The sequence below is a fragment of the Passer domesticus genome, chromosome 4, assembly GCF_036417665.1.
Source record: "Passer domesticus isolate bPasDom1 chromosome 4, bPasDom1.hap1, whole genome shotgun sequence".
Lineage (NCBI taxonomy): Eukaryota > Metazoa > Chordata > Aves > Passeriformes > Passeridae > Passer > Passer domesticus.
The window spans coordinates 67,324,065-67,344,737 of NC_087477.1; the positions used below are offsets into that span (position 1 = coordinate 67,324,065).

Consider the following 20,673-nt stretch of genomic DNA (forward strand, 5'->3'; position numbering starts at 1 on the left):
TTTGCACAGCCTCTGACCTATGGCTAATAGAGATGTACAGTTCTGTATTTCACTTCTATCTTTCAAATGTAGTTTCTAAGATATTCAATATCTTGATTAGAAATTATTTAGTACAGATTGAAATATTGTACTGACAGGGGACATAGACATTTGACTATTAAAGAGATGAAAAAATGAGCATTGCAAAGAGTTAAAATACCTCTGTGATGATCCAAAATGATTTTGATTTTGAACTTTCATTCTATTTTCCTTGCTTTCTCACTTAACCTTTTCCACCTGTTCTAAAGCATGACAAGGGACAATGGCAACGTAATCCTCTTAGTTTATATCTCTGGAACATTGTACATTATGAAACAGAGGCTTTCATGCTACAAGAAGTAATATTTTAGCTCGGATTAGCTTTCTCTGAGCTGGCCATGCCACCTATCTCACAGAGAAAATGGGATTGTTCAGTTCAGTTCAGATTGATCTTCAGTTTGTTGTGATCACATTCATTTCTATACTTAACCTATATGTTTGTATTGCAATGAGTAAATGCAGATTCAAGATTAATGCAGACCAGAACAGAGAGGGAAAACCCCAAACTGAACATGAGTGGAAATGGCACTAATGCAAGAGTATTTTGCCCTCCAAAGTTTGTTCTTGTAGGTGAAGTAGCTTAGAGCTTAAATATGCTTTTAAACCTCCCATGTGGAGCCCTAGGACAGCAAGGAAGATTTTTCATTTGACCAGCAGTGGGTGCAGTTGCTTTTCTTTGAGATTTGATGACTGTCTGTACAAGTCTTAAGGCTTCACAGCATGCAATCTTAGCAGGATCTTTCCAGATGCAGAATTTCTGACCCAACAGAAGAGAGCCTAGAAGAAAAATATAGATCGTTAAAGGTTTCTACCTGGTTTCCTTGGCTAACATGAATCAATACTAAAACCATTTGAGCTATATCCCTCTGTGATTCTGAATATCAAACAGGGGATGGATGCTCTACTGGGCATCAGTGCATGAGACATTCCCATTGTGCTGAAAGCTTTTGCAGAGGTGCTGACCCCTCTGCACAAAGTAGTGTTTGAACACCAGTGTTGTGGACATGCAGAGGTTGTGCATATGAAGAAGTACCAGCAACTTGTCTTTTCAGATAGACATAGTGATGACAGCTGAACAAGTTGTGCCTCAAGCATACAAACTGATTAACTTTGAGCATAGAAATGCCAATAAAGTGGAAAAAAAGTAAATGGAAGTTGTAAATCTTACAAGAAAATCAGATTGTAGTAATTCAAACTGAAAATTAACATTCCCTTGTGTTAGAAAACTCCTGTAACTTGTTTGCCTTAATAAACTGAATAGACAACAGCACAATGAAGCTCAAGCAAGTAAACCTAGAAGCTAGATACCTTGTGTGCTGTCAATAGGCAGATTTCTGTAAATCTTCTTTTTGTCTCTAAGGCTTCAGTAGACATGTATAGTGCACATAACTCAAATCTCCCTTTTTCAAAGTTAAGTTCTTGTTTTCCAGTTGTGCCTCAGATCAATTTTTTTATGAACTTTAGATGACTGAAGAATAACTTTAAAATGACCAGCCTTTGCCAAGGAAGAATTTTGTTATTATTCATTCATTCATTCATTCATTCATTTGGCATTCATTTGTTAGCGACTTAGAGGGAACTCTTCCATATTTCAAACAAGGCTATGTGAAAATCTTTTAACAATCTGAGCAATAAATAATTTTTACATTCATCATATATTTCCTTTGAGTGTTAGTAAAGAGACTTGAAACATTTTTCAAAAAGTTTTCAAGTAAAATAATTTGGAAGCACAGTTTGGCAGACCTAGAGTATACTTGTCAGTCGTCACAAATTTACAGATCTTAGTGTGCTCAGCAGAGATATTTGTTTCAATTAATCTCACAGTTACTAGCAGAGATTGAAATATTCTTTCTGAACGTTAATAATGTCCTCAGTCTCTACACTTCTATTCATCCCATGGCTTGCATGAGACACTTCATGTTGTGCTCACTAGGGAAAAAATGTCATCTACCTTACCAAGGACTGTCTTCATAATAGTGGCTGCTTGTTTGTGAATTATCTCTGAAAAAGGTAGGTGCCAAATCTCTAATTAAGAAATGTACAAAAAGACTGTGACTTAAATACACAATAGTAATAGTAGTCCAGAGCACCAAATGCCTCTAAAGTTCTTCTATGTAAAAAAGAAAAAAAAATTTAAAGAAAAAAGTCCACATTAGACTTTAGTGGAATTTTATTGTTCTGTATGCTGGTGAGCCCCTCATATTTGGAATTGGCAATACCTTGTTCTGGTGCTCTGGTGTGCTCTCCCTGGGCCTCACAAGTGCCAGGCTGACACTTGAAGCACCGTGCAGACCTTCTGCTTTACCAGCCAGATGCTCAGTGTAACTCATCTGCTGGAAGAGCTGTTTTCTACCACATGAGCTTTTATGTGCATCAGTTTGGAATATAAATGTTTATGTACTAGAATACGAGCAGCCAAATGTCGTCTTTGGCTACAGCTCACTGCAGTTACTTTTTTGCAGCATCTGGGCTAAGCACTACAGAGCCTGGTGTTTGAGTTACGTGCAGTGATTTTGGTTTCTGGGTAATCACTAGAGAAGTAACTTTGTGTGCAATGCAGCTCTGATGATGTTGTAATTTAAAAATTTAGTAAGGAGACACCTCTTACTTTCCTTTCTCTGCTCATCCCCTTTTCTTCATGAGCTGCAATACATATTAACTGGAACTGCTATATACATTGTACTTTATAACTCACAGATTAATGTAAAATTGCTCTGTGAGAATATTTATTGAGACAGCAGCATCCAAAAATCTGTCTACCTGGCTTTCTTGCTACCAATTTCCTTACTTTCAAAGAATTTTTGTACAAAATGTTATAATTCTTTATTTAATCTTGTACTAAGTTGTCTGTCTGTTCCCCTCCAATTTGAATGCAGCACTTATTTTCAGGTAGGGATCCTAAGCCTGCAGAATGAGGGGAGAGAGAATAAATATACCTTCTGGTGAAACTTCTTGATGGCGCAGTTCAGCCTTTTGCACTTGATAGATAAATCTTGTTTTTGCTAGGCCCGGGTATCTGTCATGGATCCCAGGAATTTCCAAATTATTTTAGATCTTTATATTTTTTTCTATGTTTAAATTTCTGATCAATGTGGACAAAATTAGCAACATTCTGACAGGTTTTGTCAAAAACAGACAAAAGTCCTTTATTTTAACTGAATTAATTTCTGTTTACAAATGTCTTTAGATCAATATCTGTGATAAAAATAAACACTGCTAAATATTCAAATAAAATAGCAAATCACAAGTGACAAAGCTGCAAGGTCAAGTCTTTCAGTGTCAGGGAAGTTTATTACAAGCCTAGGGTCAACCTGCATTTACCTTTGAGTGAAAGTGTCTGACAGAGCCCATATTCTTTAGATCAGCTGGACATTTGTGCAGTTGCACTTCAGTTATGTGAATGATTCTCATATTAGCTTTCAAGTAATGGAATTTATTCTGCCCAATGAATTCCATTGTGAAATATTCTTAAAAGATCTTAGATACGGTGAGTGTCAGAGAAGAAATAGGAGCCAATAACTCAGAAGACAGCATGATTCAGTAAACACAGCATGAAACTAGAAGTCTAAAGACTCCAACCTTTTGGGTCTCTGGCTGGCTTATTAACTGCCACACACCTTTAAAAGCCTTAACTATCACACTAAAAAGCCTTCTGGGTTGCCTGAGACCATTATACCAGTGCTTCAGGGCCTGCGTGGGCTCCACATTGACAGCTGCCTAATTTAATGTCTCTGGTCTGACAGCCAAAACCTTTCAGAGGGTCCCTGGCTATCGGAGAGATTGCTTCTCAGCCATTGATCAAAGCCTCCTCAAACACGTCTTGGGAACAAAGTGGGGAGTACCAGTGGGGGGGCTGGTGGCTGTGGGAAACTGAACTTTCCCAGGGGCTGGAGATAGCAAAGTTCATCCCCAGAGGAGAGAAAAATGAACACTGAATTCCTTGGTGTTAAGAGCGAAATGTGTGGGCAGTGTGTTTGAGGGAGATACTTTACCCCTCGATGGCCAGGCTCCATATCTGTCAAGTAGAAATCACAGTAAACTCATGCCTGAAAAAACACTGATTGAGAAAGCACTTTATATGCTCTTTATGTATTTCTGACAATTATTTACTAACTCCATTTATGCATCTCTGACACTGATCAGCTTCACGGTGGACTAACAAAAAAGAAGTGCCAAGAACATCAGTGACTGGATATAGCAGTATTTGTATCTAAAATACTATCTACAATCAATTACAAATATCAGAACAACAACATGATTGTTCTGGTGATTTAAAATGTCAGCATTAAGCACTGTATTTAGATGCACAGGCTACCAAATCAATAGTCTACTTCACTGAAAAAGAGGCATTGTACCACCCCTGCAGTGGAGCATTATTTATAACCATTTTAATTTCTTATTTTTTTCTCAAAATCAGTGGTTATGGAACAAAGACAAATTTAATGTGCCATCAACTTAGCAGGCTGTGCAAGAAGTTTTTATGTCCAGCAATTTCAGCCTCAATATATCACCATAAGGAATGATACAACTGTGAGAAACAAAATCTAGTTTTTAGGCCTAAACTGATTGACAGGTGACTTTTTTAGATGTATCTGATTCTCTAGTTATCTCTTTTTATTCTTCTTGTTACCTGTTTTAACTGAGAAATATCTTCTCCTTTTTTATTTCTCTATGTTGTTCGTGTTTTCATTAAAATATGCCAGCAAATATCAATCACCATTTGTATAGGTTTATTTAAATATTCAGTTCCAATGATTTGACTTATGGTACAAATTTTAGATATACTGCCAAAAGCAATGTATTGAGTATCTACATATGGGGAAAGGAAAGCTCCAGAAGAGTCTAAAGGAGATTTATATAGCTTATTAAGATATTTTGCTGTGCTAAAAGAACCATCAGTTTGTATGGCTTGCTAAATTTCAAAATGCATTCTGATGCTTTTCTCATGTCTTTGAATTATAGGAATAATATCTCCTTTATAAGCAGTAATGATACATCCTCCCTTGTCTTATGTAGATGTTACCCCTTCATCTCAAAAGGATTTAGATGTATGGCCACAAAGCCCCCTCTGGTCCTTCCATGATCACCATGAGCAATAGAGCTCTTGTGGTCAAGTGTCTTCCCCTTACCAAGGACCTGCACTCTGGGGAGACCTTTGGGCAGCAGAACAAAGGTGTCAGTGTGCTGTGTTGGTGGACTGGTGAGCACAGAAATGACAGTGAGGTTTTGATACTTGGGGACGGGACCCTGTCTCAGACACTGAGTGCCAGAGTTCCTCTAGGATGGGGCATATTGCCCTCGCTGTGTGGACAGGGAAGAGGTATTTCTTCCCACAGACCACACCTCTCTCACCCACAGCAGCCTCAGTTCACATCATTGCCTCAATTGTGTCTGATTTTGCCCACTGTACTTGGTGAATCAGCTCCAACTTATGCTAATGTCAGGCTCAGTTTTATAAATATTTATGCAGGTAAGCACATTTGTTCTTCTGTTTGCACTGCTGGGGCCCTTCTCCTGAGACAAAGTGTTGTTGGTAGTGGGGAAAGCAAAAACCTTTGTTAAAGGGTAAATGTATTATCATATAAAATATAAATAATGAGAACAGTGTTTGATTTTCAGTGTCTAAACCAGTCCCCATTGAATTTTATGTTCTTTGCCATTTCTGCAAGCTGTAGGCACTGAAATTCCTTGGTATTTTCATTGTATTTAGCACTAACCAAATATTAACCTGTCTGATTTTACCATTGCACATCTTTAAAAGAAACAAAGAACAATTGCTCTGAAAAGTACTGGAATAACATGGCTTAGGACACACTTTCAACCTGACTATCATTCAGTCATGTGTCTCAGGAATGCAAAACTGAGTGTTCTTACTTCATTACTAAAATGAAAATTTGTTTTGATGTCAGGACTTAGTATCAGGGTCCAGTTGATTGACAAGCATTTAAGATAGGATATAGAATATTTTTTCACCCTGACATGCTGTTTCTGCTTCATCAATACCTTGAGCTATATTCAGTCATTTCCATTTTCTGATATGGCTGTAGTACAAGTCCACTACCATTTAGCAGAATGTTGTTAGTACAGTTTCTTCCTCAGTGAATCTTCCACTCTTCAAGGATACAAAAAGCTTGCTTCTAGGATAAACAAAAGCACCCTCATGTCGGAAAACCAAAATAAATGCCTCCATGGTTTTAAAGAATGGACTTGACCTACCTTAAAATATTGCTTTTAGGGACTGGTAATGTTCTCCATTCTGCTCAAAAGAATCACTTGAGTGGGTCTAATGAAGTACACCCAAGGGACCAGCACTTGCTGATATGGAGCTTTTCCTTCTCCTCTCACCTAGAACTTCAGCTGATTTGAAAGGCCTTTATTAAAAGAACTCACTTGGGAATGTGTGAAAGGCAAGTCACTGAAGCAGTGCTCACCTAAATACAGCTTTTCCCAAGAGGGTGAGCACCTTGTGTTCACCAAAGTGTTTACAACAAGCTGCACTGCTGAATAATGGGTTCTGCTGCATTTAGTTTAATTATATTTCCTGTTTATTTGTCAAGTCAGGATTGTAAAATGCCATCCTGCAGTGACAAGTAAGGGCAGAAACATTAAACACCACTCAGATGCCTGGGACTCATCCATGAAGTTTAGTGTTTCAAGCTTTTGGGTGAGCTTTTAAGTTCAAATCTTTAGCCGTGTTGTTTACTGTTGTTTTACTGCCAGTGCTAATAATAAGAATCTAAAAATTTCACTAGTTAGTGGGCATTGCTAAACAAAGAATGGCTCTGATTAAAAGCATTTGCTGGCACCTCGCCTGCTGAGTTGTGGAAGCAGCCAAAGTGTTGATTGTTATTTACTGTGTGAAGCCACACATGCTGGATGTGAGCCAGTTCCTTTATTTCTGCTTGTTTTCCTCTGAAATTGCCATGGCAAGTAGGGGGTGGAAAGAAGCTTTTGTTCATTAGAGTATCCTCCAGTGGGAGGCTTAAAATGTGGTACATCTTTGCTATGCCACAGGGAAACATTATTGTCTCTCTTCTACAGGTGGCTAAGTAGAAGTAAGTTTTGTTCGTTACCTGATAAGACAAAGTGTGAAAAGAGTTTTTACATGTATTTCACCAATGGATGTCAGTGAAGATGCTGTCAAATCAGAACTGCCACAACATTCCTAGAAATGTAGACTGTTGCCACTGAGCTACGAGTCTACAGCTCCTGTGACAGAAATGAAAATGCAATGACCTGAGGTGTTCCCTCTGTGAGCCTTTAGCTGAAGTAATCCTACTGTACTATAAGTTAAAGAGGAAAGATTGAAAGGAAAGTTGTCCCTTTAGACACAGTAATTAGTGCTCTCTGTTTGGGTCTGCCTTCTTTCTTTTGAGTCTAATAATATAGCTTAAGCTTTACACTGGTAACCAAATATGCAAATTCATCAGAAGATTTAAGAGTTGGGACAAAAGACTTTGTGAGGTAACTGTCCCTAACTGTTCCTAACCATTTCCCTGACCATTTCTCTCTATGTCTTTCATCCCATACAGCTTCTATAAAGACTGGAGAAAATATTTCTTTCCCATCATCACTATTAGCTCTCTAGGCTCACAACTGTATTCAAGGATGCAAGACCAGAGTATGTTCTTTTGTATTTTGATCTATAGGGATTGATTCTGCAATAAATGAAAATAGCAAACTGTCTTAGGGAGATATTTGGGCTCTCCTGAAGTAAACAAATCTGATCCAAGATATAATTTTGGTTACACATATTTCATCATTCATCACTTTTTTTACAACATCTTTCTATATGATGGCAGAGAAGTTATTTCTAAAAAATGCAAACCAAATATTTTTTTCAATAAAAAAGAGGTGTCGTGAAAGTGATTTTTTATAGCCCATTCCTTAGAAAACTAGCATGAGAAATCAAATTTAAAAAAAAAAAAGAAAACCAAGAACTAATTCCATTTCAAAAGACAGGATGTTAAATTATTACCTGTCTCTTTCCTGATAACAAAAAATATAGAAGTGAAAATTGAAGTTGAAAACACCAGTGATTTTCAATATAATTGAGTTCAATATAATTAAGTTGATTTTCAATAACATAGGTTATTTATTAGAGAAAATGACTGAAAAATCCATCAAACTAGAAATATATAATTATAAATATATTCAAATGTATAACATATATTGTTATACATATTAGGGACAACATTCCACGTATGAAAAGTATATTAATTCTGGCCTTAAATTTTTCATAAAAACTAATTTCCAGTAGTGTAATAAATAAAAAAAAAATGAATAAAAATTTAAAACCCTCATACGAAACACCTTTTATTTTGAGCTTTACAATTTCTTCTCTCTGAGTATCTTCATGCATCTTACACATGTTAGTATACTGGGATTCAACTCTCCTATGAAGTAGGAAAGGTTTTGAGCCAATACTCTTGACTGGGCACCCGATGCACGTGTTCAAAATTGTCCTTTATCCATCCCTTCCTTGCTCTTCTTGTCTCTGCTCTTCTTGTCTCTGCACGTTGCTTGGTAATGAACAGCAGCTCCTTCAGCAGCCTTTCAGAAGAAAGGCAGGTAAGGTCTGGACTTGTTCCATTATAACATAGGCCTGGGCAGAATGATAGGTATAAAGATAGAATAAAACAAATTGTCATCCTCTCTGAGTAGTTTGAGACACTGTCCTGCCAATCATCCTCCCAGTACCTTGACAAACTGGCTTTTACAGCAGGCAAACAGCAAAGCTCAAGGAGAACACAGGGTTGGGTGAATAATGTCACTGCCTGCTCAAAAGAGCCAAGGCAGGTATCTCTTCTGTAGTCACTGCAACTATCTCATACATGTACTGGTTTCCTAAAAACTTCCTCCGAGCTCCCATTTGACAGGCTGACATGCTGAATGATAAATCTATACAAAGGAAACTAAGTTTTTCTGTCCTTCAGGTAGTTTCAAAAAGAGATGTTTAAATGCAGGAGCCCAAATACTGACAATGCAGCAGTCCAGAAGGCACCAGTTCAAACAAGCTGATCAGAGAAATTACTGTCTACAAGAGAATAAAAAGACATGGGGATTTTCCTTTTAGTTCTCAGTTGAAGCAACCCCTTTAAATTTCCAAAACGTAATGGACAATACTTAGCTTGTATTTCCACCTCTGTGAATTTGCGTCTCTCCTGGGGACATCTAGGGCAGGAAAACAGTAGCTCTCTTCTCCCCACATAGTCTTCTGTTATTTATTTTTCTAGAAGTATTAAAAAAAAATCAAAAAGAAAAGGAGCATAAATACAGTTGTCTGTGATTTCTTAAAATCTGTATTAATGAGAAAAAGTCTTTGGAACTGTCTGACTATTCCCAGATTTTTTCCAGTCTTAATTTCTAGTGCTTTGTTCAGCCACATTTCAAATATTTCAAGAGAGAGGTTTTTCTCTGAATTAGGTTTCTGAGACTACTTCACAGGCTAGTGCATGGCATCTCTTTTAAGCATATCTTTTGAGATATTTTTTATACTACACTTGTTTTCTTTTTAACAACTTCAAAACCTTCTCTCCCCCAGACACCTCATTTTGTTTGCATCATCTTCTTTGAAGTCCTGCTAGAGAAAATTCACTTTTATTAGCTGCTGCAAGATTTTTCCCTGCTCTTGGTGTTTCTTCTGTGTTGGCCAGTAGTGTAATCAGCACTCCAGAAATGCCACACAGCCCCTTTCCACAAAGATAATTTCTGATATGTGTTCTGTGCATTTTATGAAATAATCCAGTACCAAAAGTGAACCCTGTATTATAAGAGTACTTTCAAGACAGAAAATTGATCACACTTGCTCTCACTTCAAAATAAATAGGCTATTTATATTATATAAATATATGAATATATATTATATTCATCAGGAAATCTATTCCTGATGAATATAGAGTGGACATGTTTATTTATATTTACTACCAGGAAATTAGTTACAAAACTACAAATTTATTTGGTTTTTAATTTACAATAAATTACAAATTTATTCATTCTTGACATGCAGCTCTAAGGTAGGTCAAAATTTCAGTTTAGCCCTGTTGGTATTTGGTAGATACATTTTTAATTCTAAAAGTATTCCCATGTAAAATGGCTACAATACTCCTGAATGAATGTATTGAATTATGGAAATTTATTAAATAAAATCAATTAAGTAATTGCATTTCTTAGAAGGAAGTATCTGATCAGATTCAACAGCAGGAATGAGAAGGAGGCTGAAGGCATATTCTTAAAAGGCACATGCACATAGAGCATATAAGTACATGCAAAAAGAGAAGATATTTAAATCAATGGATATGCACATGTATCTAAAATGAAGCAATATGAAAACTGAAACAGCTGATGCAGCACAGGATAAGAAATTTGTCATGCAAAATTCTATAACTGAAAGATAGTCAAAGTTGCCAAAACTCCAGCTTTATCCATCATTCAAAATTGTTATGCAGACAAAAGTCAGAGCTTTGAGCTTGTTTCTCCTTCATTATCTTTTCTATATTTCACTATTTCTCTGGTTTTGTGTCTTCTTGGTTTGCCTCTTGTCTGAAAAGGTTGTTGATTAGGTAGTAAAGAAGAATCACCTACTGCAGTATTTTAAAAAATACTGAAGGAGAGTTGTCATAGACAGTATGAGGCTAAATAATTTACAGGGTTTGGAGTGGCTCATAAGACCATGTGCTGGAGGTGTAATTTCCCAGCAGCGAAATTGCAAGCAAGAGAGATCATCAAAAGCCAGAATCATATTTATTATTCTCTGCCTGTTTGTCAGTTTATATTATTTTCTCTTTAAAAGAGAGAGAACTGAATTCAGTTCAAGCTGAAAATTCCCTCCTTTTTATTCTTCAGGAGGAAAATCTAGTGCATTAATGCAATTTTAAAAGATTGTCAAAAAGAAATTTGCTGTAACAAAATAAACTATGTTCAGATCAAGGAAAGAAAGCATATAGGAAATTGTTTAAATAAGCCTCGCATTTTACTTTCAAACTATTTAATTATTTCCCCCTCATTTATAAGAGTTTAATGAAAGGTTAGATAGATTTTTTTAATTATAGTTGGTACAGTGGAAGAAGTCAGCAATAGCTTGACATAAAACCTTGGGGTGTACTTAACAATTACAATATTTAATCTCTTTCCCTGAACTGCACAAATCTCCTGAAAAACACAATAAAGCCAGATTTATGAGTCAAGAAAAGTACAGTCATGTAGGTAAATTATGTTGGCCACATACCCCGTATATTTTTAGAATTAAATTATTCAAGATCAGAAGTGTTCCCTGTCATGTAGAGTCTCAGAGGAAAGATGCGTGCTAAAGAAAGAAAAATTTGAGCTGATATTTCTGGTAAATTTAATTGGCTAATATCTCAGATTTTTAATGCATGTCCTTCAAGACACAGACCTTCAAGGATGGAAAAGGTAAAATGTTACTGGCAATGCTGTGGCAAAGAACAGAGGAAGCTACAGAGGGACAAGCTAGAGAAACTCAAAATGTCATTCCTGGCTCTGCTTAAATACAATTCTCTGAAATATAGAATTCTCTGAATCTGAAAGTAGGTTGCCTTTTCAGGCAATGATTCTTTCAAACAGTGTGGTGAAACCAGAGCTTATTAAGCAATGGAAAAAAAGAAGGACTGCCTTTAAAAGAGTTATGTAGATCATGCATTTCTCTAATAACAAAGCTTATTTTGAACTAAAAAATAATAAATCGTATCGATTTTTGCAGAGTATCCCTAATTCTCCTCCAACATCACAAAATTTAAATGCAGTCAGGAAATGGGACTTCAGTCTTCAGAGCTTCAGACTAAGCATTCACAGAGTTGGAGCTGTTGGCATTTCCTGTAAAAAAGGGGAGTGCATTCTTTGCAAAATTAGTATAGTTTGAATGTCTTTGTTAGCCAAGGAAAAGGGAAAAAATTGTTTTACATGTTAATAAGCCATAGAATTAGATGACCTTAAATATGCATTTGGTCATCCATTATTTATTAATCTTCTGAGGGAAAAAAAAAAAAGGCAACATCTGACCTGTACAAAAATAGAGGTTTTCTCTTTATTTCCTTCAAAATGTGTCCAGCTCTTTTTTTTTTCTTATCTGAAAAAAAATTACCGGCAGAGCAGAAAGAAGCCACTGCTTCTTTTTCTAAATTTCGAAATGCTACATTGTTTTTTCATGTTCACACCCATCTCAGGGTAAAGGCTGTTTATTCTTCCTCCTGCAGGTCTGGGAATGACACAGATCATATACCATTATATGCTTGGAAGAGGAGGTTGTAAAATACTTTTGTTACATTTTCTACATTGAATAGCTATAATATTATTTCTATGAGTATCTGAAGAATTCACTGATGTTTTCTTTATTGTGCTTTGAATCCAAGTAAAAATACTGCTCTTTTGCATGCTCTTATACAACTCCAGAAGGCTTCCCAAAGACAAGAAGCATAGTAGAATCATAAAATCATAGAATCATCAAGGCTGAAAAGATGACTGAGGTCATCGAGTCCAACCATTAACCCAGCACTGCCAAATCCACAACTAAACCATGTCCCCAAGTGCCACCTACACGCTTTTAAAGATCTTCAGGTATGGTGACTCAAGCACTTCCCTGTGCAGCCTATTCCAATGCTTGATAACCCTTTCAGTAAATAAATTTTCCCTTATATCCAATCTGAACTTCTCCTGGGGGAACTTGAGGCCATTTCCTCTTGTCCTATTGCTTGTTACTTGTAAACCTGCTAGAAGCCATGGAGACAGTGGCCTATCTGACTACAGACTTTTTGGATAGCTGGTAAGAGAGAGAGATGTTTTAGAGTGCCCTCATGCTCAAAGACGTGACAGACAGGGAGATACCTCCTTAATTATGGATTGCTCCTTACCTAATGAAGGGTGGAGTTTCATTTCACTCTTCCTCCCATTCCCCAAAGTCTTTGGTTCCAAAGGCAATGTGGCTCAGCAGTCAGTATTTATTTAATCTTATTGAGCTCTAGCTCTGCCTGTGTCAGTGACAAACTCCGTGCCCAGGGATAAATAATTTTGTATGTGTTTCTCTGACATTGATGTTTGTTTCTGTTTTTTTTTTGATTGCACAGAATTCTTTCTTGCTATATGTTTGCATATGCTTAGTTATGATGAAAAGCTGATTTAGATATGGATAATTGACATAAAAGCATGATAATCCTAGACCTGACATGCGTTTCTCAGACCATGCATTTGTCTCTCAATTAGAGATTACACTATTTGTTTCTTAGCAGGTGACAGAACTATGAATATCTCAGTGGTTTTTGTTTCATCTAATTGGAATACTATTTTTTTATCATATGAGAAGTTGTTATTACACTGGTAAAAGATGTTGCACTACTCTTGATCTCCATTTCCAGCTATTAATTTTCCTGAGTTTAGGACTAGGACGACATATGTTTGAGTCCTCAGTCCAAATAGCATGATAATAGTCAAAAAAACTTAATTTGCTTTTTTTTCCCCCTTTGTTTCTAAAAGTCCTTTTCTTTTAAAAAAACATACCTGGCTTTTTACCCCCTTTTTGCATTAAAGAAGGAATTAAGGCTTAAAAAGAATTAAGTACATTGTCCAAAGTCTTCTGTTCAGGCTGGCAAAATCAGGACTAGAAATCAGCTCTCTGGTCTTGGATATTTATGCTTGACATAGTAAACAATTACAGTATTCCTTCTGCTTTTCCTACCTCTTTGCATAAGTCATTGGTTTAACCCTCTCTATCCTTCACTTCCTTTCATTTTCTTTGTACTCACTCTATTCAGAAATTTCCTACATATTCTGTGTTACATATTTCAATTTATGAAAAAGGTGCAAAGAGGCAAAAGGATCTGCAAGGTTTGAACAAGATCTTTGGTGGCAGGGTCTTTTAAATTCATTGAATAGAACTCTTCCAGTAGAATGTGACTGCATGTTCCATCAGCAATACCTAAGTGTTTACACTCCTGCTTGACTTCCATACCATGCAAATGCTAATTGCAGCTGGGGGAGGACCACTGCAATCAGCACAGGTGGCACAACAGCTCCAGCAACAGCTCCACTCAAGGTGACTGCTGCCCACCTGTGTCACTCAGGTCCCAAATGAAGCTGACATCCAAGGCATAGAAGGAGTGTTTGCCTCATGGGAATTCTTTAGGAAGGTACTTCAGTGTGATAATGTGCATTAACAATGATTGAAAGTGCAAAGTCACACATTTTAATGTGTCAGTCACACACATATTGGGGATGGTCTCCTGAACACATCAGCTGAGTGGACCAGATTGGATGGTATTCATTTCTTGTCATTTACTTTTTTCCAGGAATGCCCCAGTGGTGTTGTCAATGAAGAAACCTTCAAAGAGATTTACTCTCAGTTCTTTCCACAGGGAGGTAAGTACTTGGCAGACATAATTAGTACTGCAGTATATCTGCTAGTTCCTAAATCGACAAAAGAGCCTCTTGCTCAAATTAACAAGATTGCTCCCTCAAGCTCTGTCTGAACTCAAGAGGTACTTCCTTGATAGTTGGACACATTTTTAAGTCTGTATTTCTGATTGAAATGCAATGATGTCTACATGAAGTCGGTCTTCTGTTATGAAGGTTCTACCTGTGATGGGTACCATTGAAAAGCAAGTTTCTCTGAGTAGATTATTTTTCTTTTTTCTTTAAGCTTTAAGCTTTCCAAAAATTCTTGCCCATTCTCTTTTACTGAAAAAAAAACCTCTCACAGTAGGAGGAACTGTAGGAGGCACTGCAGGTACCCTCTTATATCAACCCCCCTTTAATTCGGTGGGATTTCTCTTCTTAAATGTTAATCTTGATTTCAATTAACTGATTTTCAGGAGTTTTTTATTTTTTATTTCCATTATCTTTTAGTGCAAGGAAGGTAACACAAAAATGTGTAATAGTTTGGGGGTTCTTTCCTTGAACCTCAGATTTCTTTCAATTTGAATTTTTTTCCTCTCTTTTCTTCCCCTTGCATTTGCTATTCAGTTACCCCCTTCATATTCTCCTACAACCCTTCAATCCCACCTCTTCAGCTTCTCCCAGAGCTCTTGAGATTTGTGTATTTCTCTGGGACTGTTCAGAGTTCCTTCTTTTCATTTTTTATTTAAAAACCCAATTAATTGGTAGGAACAAAATATCTCCCCATTAGCTTTATTTTGAATAAAGACCTAGAAGGTAAAGAACAGCATTAATTGCAAATTACCATCTCTGAAATCATTAGGAAGTAGGCACACTCAATAGAAATGAACAAAAGGCTAGAAGGGTTGACCTGACTACTGATTGTTTCTCTTTGTAAACTTTTAGACCAAGCTAACAATTACAGTTTGAAATATTATATTTTGTAGTTACCCTTGGGTAGTGAAAACAATTCTATGTGATTTACTACACCTTTACTACACTTAATAAAAAAAAATCATATTTCCTGTTGTCTGTGGGCAAAGAGAAAGCACATCTATTCTAAAAGTGAAGTCAAAAGATATTGTGAGAGTAAATGTAATCTTAAAAGACTGATCTTTATTATTCCAGATCTAGTTGTTAAAGAGAAGAAAAACTATTAGTGTAGTTAAAATAGATACATATGGAATGTCTAATTTCTACCCCTGTTCCTGGTGTTAATGGTGATCCTTCTGCTCCTCTGGCATTTAGGACAGTGACATCCTTTTGAGGAGGAGGTGAAAACTGCACTGGGATGTCTAGTTAAGAAACCAGACTGAGTTCTTAAATTTTTAAGGTCTTGTCAAAATAATGTGTCCAGCTGAGGCCTTTAAATTTCAGATGTTCTCAAAATAATGATTTTATTTATATCCCAGTATTAAAGAGGAAAGAAGAATCTTGAAAGTTTTCCCCAAATTAAAACATATCGGTCTGTGCTCCAATTGTCTGTGTCATGAAAAACCAGGTGCAACATGATGTATCATTATGACAATTCATATATTCAATACATAATTCATATCTGAACAAACAAAATTATGTCTATAAGATTTTAATCTTCAGGGCAACCAAAGAATTTTTTCAATGTCATCCAGCAAGTCACTTTCTCAAGCAACTTCCAAGACTGTCCAGGACAGGACAGGTACAGGAGGATTACAAATAGGACAAGGTGCTTCAAGAGTAACAAAGGAAAGGAAATTACACTGGATTGCAGCAGAACCAATGTATTTTAAAAGGCAAAAGTAGCTTTGTAGAAAGCTTTCCATGCCAGAAAGGGCACTCCAGGAACTTCTTTTTAGATTCACTGCCATACACCTGAATGAATATACCCCCTGCATTTTTGTAGTGGATCTCCTGAATCAAAGTTGGGATTTTTCTTCAGCCAAGCTCTTCATGGTTAAGAATTCACACACTGAGTAATTATTACACTCCTTTATCACTTCTGAACAAATTAGATCAATCTTCTAGTTTGATAAGTCATACTCTTCCCTGTGCAATGATTACCGTTTTTTGCCTCTGATATTTAAAATGCTTCGATTGTGTTTTTCAAGGGAATTCTGATTTAACAGCTGTTCCTATCTCAACCTGTTAAAGTAGCAAATTAGCCTACTAGTTATGATATCAGATCCTTGGAAATAAATTGTATTTCATTTAAAAAGTTACGATTTTTTCTAAAATGAATTATGGTCAAGATTTAGGGGGGAAAGGGGGAAACTAGACTAAGTAGCTCTAATTAAAATACAAGCATGCCTCATCCTGCTGTGGTTTTGAAAGCAAAATTTCTGATCAGAATTGCTTGAACAAACAACTCTAAAAAAGCTTTTTTTTTTTTTTTTTAATTTTTTTTCAGAGGAATTACCAGAAAAAATATTTTTCAGCTAGGGACTTTTTTTCATATAGCATCATACAAAAAAAAAGTAGTACATTGTATCATGTATGGGCAACAAAATTAAAATCCCTTTCTGTATTCTGTACATCTACAGAAAATAACCAGGAATATACAGATGTTTGTATGAAATGGGTGCCAAGAGAATAGGAAGGTATTTAAAATTCCTTTTACAGTAATTATACCTCTAGAAGACATTTTTTTCCCTGAAGATGATTTCCATAGTATATTCTGTTGCACAACAGAAGTCTCAGTAGATTATAGAAAATATGACTGTTAAAATGCTAAATATAAACTGTAGTCAACAAATTTACATTTTTCAGCTGAAGTGTGAATGTGTCTGCCAAGCTGTGCTTAAGCAATTACAGTGATTACTGGACACGTGGAAGAACGAATGACTCAAATAGTGGTGATGGGGATTTAATTCTCTGAAAACATGTTAACAGACAGGTTTTAAAGATTGCAGTTTTTTGTTGTTATGATTATCTCACATATTGAAGTAAGGCTAGAGAATTTTCTTACAAATATCAGGTCTTAGTCTGTGAAGGACAAAGCTTTGAGTTTTGTTTTATTTAATTCCTCGTAGTCTAGGTGGCATTTCAGCTGAGTGTTGCCAGACGATTGCTCAGTTTAATACAAAACAGTATTTTGGGCTGTGAAAAATAAAGGTTTACAGGATTGATATAAAGGGTAAAATGGTTTAGTGCCAAGAAATCAGAAAATGGCATTTCAGCATTGATAGGTTTTTCCATGAGAGGGAAAAGTTTGTTCTGCAAAGGGGATGCTGATTTCATGACACTTTGCCCTTTATTAATAATTTGTGAGGTTAATGTTAATTAGCATAAAATTATTGTAAACATATGATGTTGAAAGGGAGAAGTGAGTATTAAAAATAAACTAGCCTTCATCCTTCATTAATTTGTACGATTTTGAGGGAAGGAAAAACACCGAGGACAGCTGACTTCCCTTAACCCCAGCAGCTTTTACCTCACATCCAGAGGGTTTTCTCTGCATAAGTGCTCTTCTTACAATATATTACTCCTGGAGCAGTTGTGCCTTTTAGAAGGCATTTGGTGGAAAATAGAAAGATGGATCTTTACAAAAGTTACAGTCTTGACAGATTTATATTCATGCTGTCTTGTGTTTCTGAAATGAGTCAATATGCACTGGGGAGGAGGTTTGGAAAGTATGCAAATAGTGAAGGGATCATTTGTTTAAGGTCATCTTTCAGAGTCTTACTGACCATTTAGTGAGTCACAGCCAATTTTTCAAGCTCTAATGCCATGATCATGGGAATTCAGCAGCAAGCCAGCTTTAAGAATTTGCTTCTCAGGAGAGGATTTCCTCTCACCTGTGGGTGAGCATAGGAGCCGGTAGCAGCAGCTGCTTTCTGACAAGATCAGCTTCAACCTGGAGAAGGGATCTGTGTGCAGAGCAAAACACGGAGCAGTGAGGGCAGCATCTGCTTCCCTCATTTAACGGGAGCAAATGAGCACATCCTTCATTGTAGGCATGTGATCCCTGTCACAGGCAGTGTTCCTGTTAAAACAGGCTGTTTCAGAGTACAATAATATGTCATCTTTGCTATTTGCTCAGCTATCAGTGATTAGCAAACACAAGAATAAAAATGAATAGAGATATTCCCGAACAAATTTTTTCATTTTTGGTTTCTTTGCACTTACAAGTTATCCCTCCTCTCCTTCCAAAAAAGGAGGTTTAAATTTCATTGAAAATCTAGTCTTGCTATGAAATTTTGGTATCAAAATATATCTCGGTATCAAAGAGTTTTAATAGAATTAAATTAAATTTTATTAAATAAGATGTACTTACTGTGAATCTTTTTTCTGCTTTAAATTTTAGATTCCACAACATATGCACATTTTCTGTTTAATGCATTTGACACTGATCACAATGGATCTGTAAGCTTTGAGGTAAGTGATGCCATTGCTTATTTCTATAAAATTGAATACTCTGGCATTCCTTATAATGAAGTCCAGTTTGGTTGCTGGCTCACATTAGGGAAAATTTAGCTGATGTGACTCAAGTTTCAAGTTTTTCCAATGTAATAACAAAAGTCATTACTTTACAGTTATATATTCCATAAGAGTAACTCAGACTGTGCTACTACATAACATTTTTAAAAATCTGTCAATTTAAAAGGTAACCCAATTTATACACAAGTTACCTAAAATAGCTCTTCCTCTCTGCCTTTGCAAGATGAGATCTCTGAACTACAACTAATGTTATGGGGATGACTCAGCCAAAATCGGATTTTTCATACTTAGTTTCCAGAAAGTTCTAGAAAAAGGCTTTAAAGCAAATGTTTTAAAAGCACAAGAGTCGGAATATCATTCTTCCTCCATTTAACTGTCCAATATTTTTTCCCAGCTCTGCCTTTCTCTGGTAAGGCTGATGTCATCCACACAATATAAGATGGAAAAAAGGGAACCTTACTGAAATACTGTAGATGAGAACAGGGTGTACAAAATACTGCAAAGGAAATAATATTTTAAGTTGTTGAATTAAAAAAAAAAAAAGAGTTCATTTGCAAGAGGATATGTTTGTTTTGTCATATTTTCTTTGGTTTTGATTGCAATGAACTAATTATTTCCTTATAACTTTTGATTGTATTGTGAAAATACACTCACTTCAAATTTAATGAAATTTCCTGTAGATGTTTTTATAATTTATTTTAGTGAATGATATTTTGAGGTCATACAGATTTATTTAAATATAAAAATAATTAATTTATGTAATAGGAAGAAGACTTGCCAATCAGGTGCAGTAGTCAGAAATCTATACCCTAAACTAAGACTATAGTCAGATTTGTTTTTATCACTATTTGCATTTATTTAAAAAAACACATGAACCCTATATGCCTTTTTCCAGGCAGAAGAAGTCAGTGGAATAAATGTGAAACTAGGAGGAGGAATGGAGGATTAATTCATGCCTTCTGTACATAGGCTAAATATGCAAGGGTTCTTCTGATCTAATCACAGAATCATAGAATGGTTTGCATTGAAAAGAATCTTAAAGATCACCCACTTCAAAAGCCCTTGCCATGGACAGGGACACCTCCCAGCAGACCAAGTTGCCTCATCCAACCTGGCCCTGAGCACTTCCAGGGATGGGGTATCCACAACTTCTCTGGGCAAGCTGTGCTAGTGCCTCACCACACTCCCAGTAAAGAATTTCTTTTGTATATCTAACTTAAGCTTCCCCTCTTTCAGTTACAGCAACAAGCAGGCACATTGAGAAAAATTATTTTTAGAATGAGTAGTTGAAAAGTTTTTCTGAAATTATCATTTAAAAGAATGGGAACAAAAGAAATCTTTTGTACCTTTCCTGGTCAATTTGTTGACACTTGTATTTCAGGAAGAAAGTCTTAAGAAATACACTGGATTTAGAGTGCTTTGATTTTCTCAGAGTGTAGGTTTGTGCACAAAAAAGGGCTTTGGAATAAAATAAATCAGGAAAATAAAAGCAGAGGTGCTGAACTTTTGTTCAATATCAAGGCAGACATGAGTGATCCAGACTTTCTTATTATTTGCACTAAGTTTGAATCCAGCATAACTCTACTGTTGTCAAAAGACTCCTGCTTCTGTGTCCTTGTAGCAACATTATACTTACAAACTGCATGATGGCCATTCTAAAAGCATCCTCCTGAAGTTAAAAATGTATGGGTTTTTTTCCTAGTCATATGAAATGTAGAAGATATTGCAAAATGTGCAAAATACAATAATCTCATTTTTGTCCTGCTCCTTTTGATCCCAGGTGCAGCTGTGCCATTTTCT

The 20,673-nt window shown here is 36.1% G+C and overlaps 1 protein-coding gene across 8 annotated transcripts in view; it reads left to right on the forward strand.

The window, feature by feature from the left end:
• The window catches only part of KCNIP4 (potassium voltage-gated channel interacting protein 4), a 385,018-nt gene that overhangs the window by 349,571 nt on the left and 14,774 nt on the right, over nt 1-20,673 (forward strand). For all 8 annotated transcript variants that reach the window (XM_064418519.1, XM_064418512.1, XM_064418520.1 and 5 more), the window contains 2 exons: nt 14,376-14,445; nt 18,740-18,810. In XM_064418519.1, coding sequence (XP_064274589.1) covers nt 14,376-14,445; nt 18,740-18,810 — 141 coding nt within the window. The remainder of the gene's footprint in view (nt 1-14,375; nt 14,446-18,739; nt 18,811-20,673) is intronic.